The sequence below is a fragment of the Lampetra planeri genome, chromosome 5 (genome assembly GCF_965212315.1).
Source record: "Lampetra planeri chromosome 5, kcLamPlan1.2.h2, whole genome shotgun sequence".
Lineage (NCBI taxonomy): Eukaryota > Metazoa > Chordata > Hyperoartia > Petromyzontiformes > Petromyzontidae > Lampetra > Lampetra planeri.
This window is the reverse complement of record NC_136111.1, coordinates 5,714,350-5,727,690: the sequence shown is the minus strand read 5'-3', so window position 1 is coordinate 5,727,690 and position 13,341 is coordinate 5,714,350. Positions and strand designations below refer to the sequence as shown.

Genomic DNA, 13,341 nt, shown 5'->3' with positions numbered 1-13,341 from the left:
GTGGGTTGGTAAAGACAAACTTACCGAATGAAAAACACCGAATTCTTACAAACAAATGACGCTTAAGAATTAACATTCATTGATGAATCAATGCATCACAATAACGCATAGAAACAAAGGAACAAATACATGTGACAGACATCATATTAACCGTTCAGCAAAGCAAGTGGTCTTAGTCAGGACACGTTGCAACAAGGGTAGAGGGCCGATGGCGAAAGGAGGGAACATGCCCAAGATAATGACCACCACGGAGATGGAGCAGGAGTGAGTTGAACTGTTGCATCACGAGACTGAGGGGGATAGCGACAACTTGGGGAGTCTTTCACCAAGAAGTAAATAATGGCAGATTGTGATACAGTATTAAAACACATTAATCACTCATGTGCATGACTTTCAAGTACCCTTTGTTCCATTTACTGAACTAAGCACAAGCTTTATGCAAGGGCTGGCATTAAGCCCTCATTTCGGCATAGCATTAACTATTCTGTGACCCTTGCACAAACAACAGGAATAACAGCTGCATCACACGCACTGTAATGGTGCTGCAGGGTTGCTCTGTTAAGCAAAGAGTTAGTTCACTTGTGATCAGGGAGTGGTTACATATCTACTATAGTTGTGTGACACACTGAAAGTTTCCAGCCATAGCCGTTATGGAAACTTAGGGCTTGAGAAACTGTTGTGATACCTTTGATTACTGCTATGTTCAAGTCTCGTTGACTTGTGAGTTGATTGTTTTGGTTCGTGGATATGTATGTGTTAAGATGTCTCTGCAACCACCCATAGTCAAATCAGCAAAACCACTTTTCAAATATTCATTCCGAGTGTGACAGTACAAATACAGTCGGTCGCACTAAATAATTGCCAGGCGTGGTTCCCAATGAATTCTACAAGTTTCCAGAGTAAAGAAATATTATGAGCGAGGAAAGCAATTTACTTGTGACAGTGAAATAGTGGTTTAGGGAGCAAAGCAAATAAATCTTGAAAGCAGGAATCAGAACCTTGTAACATTGACGGACAACATATTTACTACTATAACGAGCCAAGAACGTCACTCCACGTCGACCAGCCCCCCTCATTAATAATCATAAACAGGTGAAGTCCTCCAAATGGATACCCCCCCCATTAACAATAATTAGCGGGTGACGTCACTCCACATGGGGGGGGGCGAGGCGCCTCCTCCCCTCTCCTCAGCATAAACTTATAATCCTCACGACAAAGGCAAAACCCTCACGTCACGCCATCTGCGTAACGCTGTTGAGACAAAGAAGTAAAAAGGACGTCAGAAATAAGTCTGTGTCACCGCCTTACAAATTGCACACGAATGGAGGCAATGCATATCACGTCGCGGTCTGCTTTTCGCTTTCAAGTTTCAGATTTACTGCAATACACCCGTCCTTGGACGGGAAAAAGGATAGTTTTGCATAGTAATGGAAAATGTAGAAAAATAACCGATTCATAAACAACACTAAGTGCGTTTTACGTCAGGATATGGAACGTTGATCCCCCTTAAAACCTCACCTACAATGCAAAATGTCATGCTTAAGGTAAGCGAACTAGGTATAAAAACCATCACGAGGCCCCTTGAGTAGCATACCCATCATGTCACATTGCCAAACAAAGCCAGAGGACAAACCTGCAGATAAGAAGTGTTTACATCCTATAACATGTGAAAATTACTCCATCAATCCGTGATAAAATCACACATCACAAATGAGTGGTGGTGCAACGGCACGGTGGCACAGTGGTTTGTTGCACTGTGCTATGAATCCGATGACTTGAAATTTATTTCAGGCCATGGCAAGTGAGATCTGACCTAAAGATCACCCAAAAATGGCCTTCCTCCCCACCATCTCTCACCTTCTATGAACAATCTGTCATGTAACGATTTGTGTAGTGTGCATTTCTGTATTAATACATTCCCTCTCTTCATACCCGAAAAATGTACAACTATCGCTCGAAGCAATTCAAAGAATGCTACGCTTTTCTGTTGGAAACCTTAGAAAAATCATCATAATACAGACCGTGTATGGTGTCGTAGATGGGGAACCATCCCGAGATGAGGGAGGCAGCCTCGGTGGACAGGAGGGGGTCAATGTCGATGTAAACCTTTCCAATGGCATCGTTGGCGCTGTACGTGTCGTGGTCGAGTACTGTTATTTGCAGAGGCTCGTCCTGCAGCTCCTCATCGTCAACCTAATTCACACGCACGTATGCATCTGTATACATCTATATATATACAGCACGTATCCACTCACGGACATGAAAGCACATACGCAAAAATAAAGACAAGGATCCCCCGTATTGCTGATAGCGGGCACTTATGAAGGCCGGCATGGCACACGAGGGGGTGGGTGGCTAGCAACCACGCCCGGCCACCTTTCTCCCGAGTGGTGATGTTTACACACCGCATCAGGTACTCATTTGAGCCTGAGTCAACCAAGGAACGGTTCAGATAATTGTCACCTGTGTTGCCCATGAGTGGGAATCGAACTTGGAACGTCGGGTTCAAAGCGCAGCATGCTAACCGCGACACTACCTCGGGCACACACACGTGTACCTGCATATACACAAATACGCACCCTTCAGGGCAGTCATGACCATCGTCATTCTCATCCATAATCTATCCACTGCTGGATGAAGGCGTCTCCAAGCCACCCCCAGTCCCACAATTCAGCAATCCATCTAGCTGCCGTAAGTGAGCTGATCTCATTGCTCCATCTCTGCGGTGGACACACTCTTGCGCATCTTCTCTCCTTTGGCTGCTACTTCGTCATGAGTCCCAACCACCGGCCATCATTCCTCCTAGTAGCGCGTCCTGTCCAAGCCAATTTCTCTAAACAGTCAATGTGTCTAACTTGCATTTGTTCACCGATCCGTGTTGCTCATTTTGTTTCTCAATGCACATCTGAAGTATACACCTCTGAATGCTTATTTCAGTTTTTGCTCGATTTTCTTTATAAATGTCCATGCTTCTGAACATTGTCGTACCAGGTAATATATTCAATGATTAAAAGTTCTTTTTAAGACATGTCGATGTGATGATTTTAATTAAGTTAAGTTTTACAAAAGCAATCGAATCTGCTCTTAGCTGCCTCTTTATTTGATCACTTTGATCCCAGTCTGCCTTAAAAGCTAACCTACATATACATGCTCTGAACACTGAGAACATAGGTATACTTACTATGTTGAAATAGACTACAATAAATGGTGGAAAAATCGAATAAAGAATGCTGCAATGCTGGGCTCATGATAAATAGGAGAAAAAAAGTCACGTATAACAAGTCTGCTAAACAATTGGAAATATCTGTTGGTGGCACATAACGTAAAAACACACCGTGGTATACCATGCCCATTTCAGAAAGTTATTGGTGGGGTAGCAGTACTAGTTGTGTCTTAATGGGCATGCCCTTGATCTGTTGTGATTAATCAACTTAGCAGCATATTATTAATAACTAGCTTCACTACCCGGCGTCGCCCGGGACTTGGATTCTTGTCTTGGATTAATCCACGGCCTTCGCGGAGGGTGGGGGGGGGGGGATGCGTGACGTCAGCAGGCACACTGCGTGACGCTGCCGCATGCGGGTGACATCACAGATGTGACGTCACCGCTCACTTGCCGTGCAAAATATATCCATTATTGCGCTCCCCCCCCCGCCCCCCAAAATACAGAAGTCTATGTTTATACTTTTTGCATTGTGTACAGTCTGGAAGCTACCCACGTGCCAAATTTCAAGTTTGTTGCATGTCGGGAAGTATGCTAAACATTTCGAACAGACGCACATATTAACAAATTTCCCTTTTATATATATATTACAGCTGTCAATACATTGCTGGATTGAGAAAGGGCAACTTCACCAGACCGGTCAGTGCAGTTTGGTAAGGAGGGATTAGGCCCGATATCATTGATGTGAGCAGCTGTGGCTGGGAATCAACCTCAGGTAACCCGGGTTGACAGTGCGGTGAACGAAGCACTGTACCACCACTCCAGTATAGAAATAATAAATTCTATACATTTCCCAGTCCAAGACTATCAGGGTCAATAAACACAATGGGAAACTATAAACATGTAAAACATATGCTGAGTTATTGCTGTTTGGAAAATTAAATATACAAAAATGCCACGCACATAAACCCATATTATACAACACTTCCAACACATCATACAGCAACTATGTAAACATACTTTGCTTGTGTGCTTTAAACACAAAAACATATACGCAGTAAATACGTATTAAATCGTATGTGGAAGAATCGATTATTTACAAGACAATATATGCAAAGGTTACGTTTAGTATGATTGGAAAAAACGAGACTGGACAACTTAAACTGAAATTAGATGGTGTGGACCTTCCTGCACATAACTTTCTTACATTTCTGAAATGTTGAGCAACATCCTATGGTGAAAACAGTAACACATTGTTGGGCCATTAAACGCAATTAAAGTACAGCTTGGAAGGCCGGGCAACTTGTGCCCTGCGATCATCTGGGTAGCATGGCCAAAGTAAACCTGGAAAAGGGTCTAGGGCAAAGGCACCTGCTTGGCTAATATAATACAAAAAAAATATCCATTAATTTTAGACAAGCTGAAAATAGATGGAGTGGTGGCACAGTGGTTAGTATACTGACAAAGATATGTGCATTGCTAAAGATTTACTTTTGGGTTCCCAGGATTATAACTTGACACACAAACGACGATGTGGCTGCTTCAAACAGCACACCCACAAATGCACAATATAAAAAAGCAAATATAGCAGTGCTGATGGAAATACAAATATCATGATCTGTCTTGGAAATAAATTGTGTATTTCAGTGGCTCCTCAACTAATGGAAAAAACATACAGTACCTCAACAAAGTTGTGTTTTTCATGTTCTGTCTGAAAGACATCTGTTTCTAAGACATAACCAAAACAAAACAACTCACCTCAAACTTGAACCACTCAGAGTTCCACTGCGGGTTCAGGGACTTGGGGTATACGTCCGTCTTAAAAGTGATGTTGCTAAATTTGACCTGTGAGAAAGTCAACACAAATACATAAAAAAGCAAGTGAACAACTACACACAAGATTGCCGAAAATATTAACGGATTACCAACTAAACAACGGAGCACGAATTTGCTGGGATCAGCACAGACTTGCTGATGCACAGCCTTATAAAGGACACCTGTGATGACAGTAAACTAAAACCTTTCCTTGCAGTTGGAGTTAATGCAGCACTTGTAATTTCATAATCCTGTGTGCAGTTCTTCAGTTATGTGTCCTCACTTTCCCTTAAATTTTAACCAGTGTGCATATATAAGTTTGACCTAAAATGGTGTGTGTACTACTCAATGTCTGCTAACAGAAAATCCATTCATGACAATTCAAAACTTAATTTGTCAACTTTCTTCAAATGTATCAATTTTCCCAAGGCACCACAGTGATAAGTGCAATCTCTAACTATAAGTCAGCTAATCTGCTGAGAAGGGATATTTCCCAAAACATCCACCTGTTATCTACTTAAAGTTAAAATGCAATTCATTAATTTGGTGTACCTAACTAAATGCTTACATTTCTCAAGACACTGTAAAAATAGCGGGACATGTGCACAGACATTTTTTTTAGGAAAAGAGGCAGTACGGCCAGCCATAGGCATACAAGAATAGACTATCTTAAGCATTAGATTGAACAGAGGGAGTCAACAAAAGTACAATTTGACAGGGGGAGGGAGTTCCAGAATAAGGGGAGCAGCAGTAGAATGCGTGACCTTCCACCGAGTGAAGGTTGCCTAGGAGCGTCAAAAAGAGGCCTTGGTTACTGGAACGGAAGAGCCCATGAAGGAGCATACAACGTTATTAGAGGGGAGACTCAGCAGAAGCAAGTTCATATGGGATCTCAGAAAGGGTCAGATCCATTTTGCAGTCATTTCCCAGGACTGGTTTGAGAACCAGTGAAGGGTTGGAGTAGTGGGTTGACTCACGATGGTTTATCACTGCAGGTTAAGGAAGCTGTCAGCGGAAGTATTAATGACAGCGGTAATGACGAATGTGGTGCGATTCTTTGATTTGTGCTCCGTGTTGTGTGCTCCAATACAACTGCAGCATTTCTATAAATAGAGCTCGTGGCAGAGCCGTAAAGTTTATTTGAAAGGATTTTTTGGTTTAAGATCTCTATTAACTGCTGTCAAGTGTCAACTCTGAAATGAGCCTCCTGATGGGCAGAGGCAGCTGTATAAGCAAGGGCTTTAGTTTCACCTCGGTGTAAGGATTGGATGGAACCAGAAAGGCACGTTTTTTTTTGCCTCGTAAAATCTATCTGGGGAGGGTAGAAGCAGCAGTGATGTGGCGTGTACTACGTTATGGGCCGGACCACATGCATTTGATCCTGGGCACAGCTAACACAAGTTATCTGAGCCGGTCCTGGACACTCCCATTTACACCATCCAGCACTGAACAGTATGGTGTCGTGTACTGCCGCTACAACATGAGGAGGCCATTTCTCGACTGCACCTTGAGATGTGGTTCACTTTCAGAGGCACCACAAATTCAAATATGTATCGTATCGAACTCCTTCCGTGCACAGCACAGCCACACGCAGAGACAACTGATGATGGGAAGCACACCTCCACAAAAGCATCTGTTAGGTCGCTGGCGCGGTCCATGACGGGCAGATGGCGCCCCGCCAAGATCTTAACCTTCAATTTCCCGGGCATGGCCGCGGGCACCCTGCAATGACACAGACACGCCCAATGAAAAACCTGGGCTGTGTTGTACCTAGTTATGTTTCTTCATTGCCGAGATAGCAGAGCAATGGCAAAGGCGACACGGAACACGTGGCCACAGCAGACCAGAAGATGGGCTCTGCAGAGCATAAATATGCATGACATTGATACAATACATTTTTACTGTGACGGTCCCACCTGAAGACAGAGACTTGTGTTGCCTCCGAAACGTCGTGATTTAATTGAGTTATTTTCATTTATTATTATTTTATTTTATTATTGTTCTTTTTTTACCTACGTGACTTTACCGAAAAAACTTAAAGAGTATAATATGCATGACACACAAACCGATCAGACTGGGTGGTGCACAGCATAGGAAATTGGGACCCCAGCAAACAAATGCAGCCTCAAAATAAAGAGTGAACTTGCAGCAAGAACCCAACTGCCTTGGAACAGAATCTTGAGGTTGTTTATTTCGGTAGGCACGTGTAAAAGTAAATCCATAATATTATAAATTAATGTCCTTTTAATTATTAATTATATAAAAATGGCCTCAGCAGGGTAGCACTGCTGTAATGCAAGCACATCAACATCCATGTTTTGTCCATATACTGCTGGACGAGGGCTTCCCCACGCCGTACATGACCACAGATGTGAGAGCAAGGTGTAGTATATCAACTGATTTTGCCGCACTGCACACCGCTGCCCACAACCGAGTCACAAGGGAGTTTAACATGGCACACTCGAAAAGCAATTGGCCAGATATTTCCATCAGAAATCACTTGACACTCCTCTTGAAACTCAAGCATTGCTGTGTAAACAATTCATCAAACCCCCAGCCATCATCCTTCAATCATATCGTCATTCAGACAGACTCCACACTGTGCACGTGTTGCAATCCAATATCCCTTGCATAAGGCATTGTTAAAAAATATATTATGCTAAATTATCGTTTGTTTTCGATGCACCGTCTGTATAGCCACACTACAGGGCAGTCCGTTCTACGGACATGGTTACAAGACCCTCATCTAATCACTTAGCCAACCAGACACATACTAGACACTCACTCCTTTGCAAACGAATAGTATTCTACGAGCCGAATAAGTGACAATGCATATGGCCAGTTTCGAGTTTGGATATTGCTTGTACAAGTGACCACCATGTATTTATGTACGTTGAACTTCTTTCGCACAATACCTAGCCAAACATACTAATCGTAGGTGCTATTGGCTGCTACGGTGCCAGTGAAGCAAAATCAATTGCTGTACTTTGCAGTACAGTACCGTGCTCCAATTGCCCTATACTGCTTCGTCTCCAGCGTAGTGAAGTATGTTAAAACACATTCCTGCGGAGGGAGCTGCTAGGAACGTTGGGTTGCTCGGTCAATGGCCAGGGTCAACGGCGGCGTGGTGTATTCCGCAAATATGCCCGACTGTGAGGGCGGGCACAAGCAGGCGTGAGTAGGTTAAACGTTGAGTTTAATAAGGGCACCACGGGGTGACCAGCCCCACCCTCCACCCTCCCCACCCAGCGCCTCCCTACACTCCCCTCCCCACCCAGCCCCTACCTGCACGACGGACGGACACAATAACCCCCTGTGGGCTGGTGTAACCAGGTTCCTACCAGTATAACCCTCCTACCAACCACGACCCACACAGCATGCAAACGCGCCGTACAAATGTTACACACTCCGGTACATGGAGAGTCAATTTACATCATTGCGGCCACGCGTGATCACCGTCAACCAGGCCCTCTGAGCAGCGCCCCGCCTTATTAAAACACAAACACAGCGCGTACACCTTCACAATCACGACCCTTTAACATCAAGGTAGCCAGGTCAATTCTGACGTTACGGCGACAGACATCCGCCTGTATATAACCACAACTGTGCTGTTAACGATTGTACCACACACACACAACACGTGTGTGCATACACTCGCAACGCGAGTCAGGCCTGCCCCTGCCGCACTCGTTTAACCGCACTACCGGAATGTTACTTTAACGTAGCCAGTCACACGTACCCTTGGTCGATTAAAGGTTAAAAACACACACAATCACACACGCGCAATTTAATCAACACAGTCGCGATATCGCACGGGCGGCCACGTGTTTGCGTGTGACAAAAACATCGCCACCTGGGCCTATGAACTGTACTGGATGAAGGCTCCACGTCAACACGCAGTTAACTAACACGCTGTGTGTACACACAAGTCCACACAAACTGAAGGCTGTAGTAGTCGTAGCTTTAACCGGTGCTCGTTTGAGGCTGAGTCGACCTAGGGGAGGATGTCCATGACCGGTTCAGATAATCGTCACTGGTGTTGGTCACCGTGAGCGGGAATCGAACTCGGGTCGCCGGGTTCGTGGTGTAGCGCGCGGACCGCTACACTACTGCTCCCCACACACACACACAGCCTGTACCACACACACACAGACAGCATGTACCACACACACACACACAGCCTGTACCACACACACACACAGACAGCATGTACCACACACACACACAGCCTGTACCACACACACACACACAGCATGTACCACACACACACACAGCATGTACCACACACACACACAGCATGTACCACACACACACACACAGCATGTACCACACACACACAGAGCCTGTACCACACACACACACACAGCCTGTACCACACACACCCACACAGCCTGTACCACACACACCCACACAGCCTGTACCACACACACCCACACAGCCTGTACCACACACACCCACACAGCCTGTACCACACACACCCACACAGCCTGTACCACACACACCCACACAGCCTGTACCACACACACCCACACAGCCTGTACCACACACACCCACACAGCCTGTACCACACACACCCACACAGCCTGTACCACACACACCCACACAGCCTGTACCACACACACCCACACAGCCTGTACCACACACACCCACACAGCCTGTACCACACACACCCACACAGCCTGTACCACACACACCCACACAGCCTGTACCACACACACCCACACAGCCTGTACCACACACACCCACACAGCCTGTACCACACACACCCACACAGCCTGTACCACACACACACAGCCTGTACCACACACACACACAGCCTGTACCACACACACACACACAGCCTGTACCACACGCACACACACAGCCTGTACCACACGCACACACACAGCCTGTACCACACGCACACACACAGCCTGTACCACACACACACACACACAGCCTGTACCACACACACACACAGGCTGTACCACACACACACACACAGGCTGTACCACACACACACACAGCCTGTACCACACACAAACAGCCTGTGCCACACACACACACAGCCTGTGCCACACACACACAGCCTGTACCACACACACACAGCCTGTGCCACACACACACACAGCCTGTACCACACACACACAGCATGTACCACACACACACACAGCCTGTACACACACACAGCCTGTACCACACACACAGCCTGTACCACACACACAGCATGTACCACACACACAGCCTGTACCACACACACAGCCTGTGCCACACACACACACAGCCTGTACCACACACACACAGCATGTACCACACACACACACAGCCTGTACCACACACACAGCCTGTACCACACACACAGCCTGTACCACACACACAGCATGTACCACACACACAGCATGTACCACACACACAGCCCGTACCACACACACCCACAGCCTGTTTGCAATGCAAGTGAGGCAGGCCTCTGCCGTGAAGCAATCTCCTCCCTCGTTAATCAGCACTCACAGTACCGGAATCTTTGCATACAGAATGTTCACAAGCTCACCCGTCGTCACGTACAGCTCGTTGATGTTTGCTTTGACCAACGCGTACAGAAAAACATAGAAAACAGCGAGCAGCATTAGCTGCAGATGTCCATGTGTGCGTAACTTGTCATTAAACAGCAATAAACACACGCTCACACTCACTCATACAGACCTGTGGGTACACGCTTGGCTTGTCGATGTGCCTCGCCTGCTTCAAAGCAGCAGCAGCAAATGCTGCCTCCGCTGCTGCTGCTGCTGCAACATCGTTTGGCCTCCAAACGTAGCAACACACACACACGATGTGTTTTGTTGATGAATAACTAGTAGAAGAGAGAGAAAACAACCTCACTCGACCATCGGCACGGCTTTGGCTGCACGAGCACAGGGCGAGATTGAGGCGATACAATCCCCAGCGCGGATAAGAAGGCGGAGAGGAGAGCCGCGCCAGAGTGACGCGGGATCATTGGGCCGGGCCGGGCACTCCCCCCAACCCCCACCCTTGCGCCCCTCCACCCTTGCTCCCCCCCCCTTTCTCCCCCCCCCCCCCTTTCTCTCCCCCCCCTTTCTCCCCCCCCCCCCCTTTATCCCCCCCTACTCTCTCCCCCCCTTTCTCCCCCCCCTACTCTCTCCCCCCCTTGCCCCCCCCCCTTGCCCCCCTCCTTGCTCTACCCCCCCTTGCTCTACCCCCCCCCCCTTGCTCCCCCCCTTGCTCTACCCCCCCCTTGTTCTACCCCCCCCTTGCTCTACCCCCCCCCCCTTGCTCTACCCCCCCCCCCTTGCTCTACCCCCCCCCCCCCTTGCTATATCCCCCTTGCTCTACCCCCCCCCCCTTGCTCTACCCCCCCCCCCTTGCTCTACCTCCTCCTTGCTCTATGCCCCCCCCTTTGGTCCCCGCCTTGCTCCTCCACCTGCTCCCCCCCTATTGCTCTCCCCACCCCACCCCCTTGCTCCACACGCCCCCTCCTCAATGGTAGCCGCCAATTGGCGGTGGGTGGCTGATGAGGATTTGAAACGCCGCAGCATCCCCCCCTCCCGACGACTATTTAAAGCAACTCACTCACCGTGTCAACCCATACGGTACAAGGGAAATTGAGTTTTCTGGTCCATACGGCGTACAGCCGTTTCAATAGGCAGACCAATGTGTGTCTATTTGTTTGTGTTTCTCCCTTGTGATGGCACTTTGTGGGATGAACGTTGAGATTTGTAAGGGCACGGGGTGATCAATGAGAGTCTGCATTTGGTCTGTAATCAGGTAGGCACTGATAAGGGGTTTACAGGTATGCACTCATCAATTAATAATTATAATTCTGTACTGTATTGACGACATTGCTCGCTACAGCGGGGGTGGAATGAACAGAGTCACAAATCCTGTAGCACCTTTTACTGGTAGGAACCACCTGGTTCCACAAGCCCACAGGGGATTATTGTGTCCGTCCGTCCCCCAGTCGTGCATCCAAAAATGGAAGGGGTGGGGCTGGGTGGAGAGGGGAGGGTGGGGAGGGGCTGGGTGGGGAGGGGCTGGTCACCCCGTGGTGCCCTTATAAAACTCAACGTTTAACCTACTCACGCCGGCTTGTGCCCGCCCTCACAGTCGGGCATATTTGCGGAATACACCACGCCGCCGTTGACCCTGGCCATTGACCGAGCAACCCAACGTTCCTACCAGCTCCCTCCGCAGGAATGTGTTGTTGGGACGAGGTAATCCCCCCAGTAAATAACGAACGTCGGGTCAACGTTGTAACCCTTTCCATAAGGTGGCGGAGGCATCGTCAAGAGGATCGCAGGTTCAAATCCAACCGCCGTTATAATATAAAAAAAAGTTTACTCAATAAACAATCATTATATTTAGTTAGTCGTGTTTTGCAATGTTTATCAGCATGGTAACATACAATAAAACATTTTTTTCGAAAAGTATTTTAACTATTAGTGTTATTATATAAACAAGTGTTTCAATGCATCAAGGGTATTGCGGACCGGTTTGAGCAGTTCTATAATAGCCCAACAAGCGGTTTTTGTTAACAACTGACGCCGAAGCTGACCTGTCACGAGAGCCACGAGGGATCAATTCCAAGTTAATGGGAGAGTTGGTGGGAGAGGTGGGAGGGTTGGTGGGAGGAGTGGGTGGAAGTGTGGGAGGGTTGGTGGGAGAGGTGGGAGGGTTGGAGGGGGGTTGGTGGGAGGGGTGGGAGGGTTGGTGGGAAGGTTGGTGGGAGGGTTGGTGGGAAGGTTGGTGGGAGGGTTGGTGGGATGGTGGGAGGGTTGGTGGGAGGGTTGGTGGGAGGGTTGGAGGGGGGGTGGGAGGGTTGGAGGGGGGGGTGGGAGGGTTGGAGGGGGGGTGGGAGGGTTGGTGGGAGGGTTGGTGGGAGAGGTGGGAGGGTTGGTGGGAGGGTTGGAGGGGGGGTGGGAGGGTTGGAGGGGGGGTGGGAGGGTTGGTGGGAGGGTTGGTGGGAGAGGTGGGAGGGTTGGAGGGGGGGTAGGAGGGTTGGTGGGAAGGTTGGTGGGAGGGTTGGTGGGATGGTGGGAGGGTTGGTGGGAGGGTGGGAGGGTTGGTGGAAGTGTGGGAGGGGTGGGAGGGTGGGAGGCTTGGTGGGAGGGTTGGTGGGAGGGGTGGGAGGGTTGGTGGGAGGGGTGGGAGGGTTGGTGGGAGGGGTGGGAGGGTGGGAGGCTTGGTGGGAGGGTTGGTGGGAGGGTTGGTGGGAGGGGTGGGAGGGTGGGAGGGTTGGTGGGAGGGGTGGGAGGGTGGGAGGGGTGGGAGGGTGGGAGGGTTGGTGGGAGGGTGGGAAGGTTGGTGGAAGTGTGGGAGGGTTGGTGGGAGGGTTGGAGGGGGGGGTTGGTGGGAGGATGGGAAGGTTGGTG

The 13,341-nt window shown here is 48.4% G+C and overlaps 1 protein-coding gene across 3 annotated transcripts in view; it reads right to left on the bottom strand.

Moving 5' to 3' along the window:
- C2CD5 (C2 calcium dependent domain containing 5) overlaps positions 1–10,925 on the bottom strand; it is a 66,727-nt gene extending 55,802 nt beyond the window's left edge. For 2 of the 3 annotated variants that reach the window (XM_078594211.1, XM_078594213.1), the window contains exons 1-4: positions 10,658–10,925; positions 6,598–6,700; positions 4,922–5,008; positions 2,022–2,193 (exon numbers count right to left, since the gene is read on the bottom strand). In XM_078594211.1, coding sequence (XP_078450337.1) covers positions 2,022–2,193; positions 4,922–5,008; positions 6,598–6,687 — 349 coding nt within the window. In that variant the 5' untranslated portion in view covers positions 6,688–6,700; positions 10,658–10,925. The remainder of the gene's footprint in view (positions 1–2,021; positions 2,194–4,921; positions 5,009–6,597; positions 6,701–10,657) is intronic. The other variant, XM_078594212.1, reaches the window with a different exon arrangement.
- Between the last annotated feature and the right edge of the window lie 2,416 nt (positions 10,926–13,341).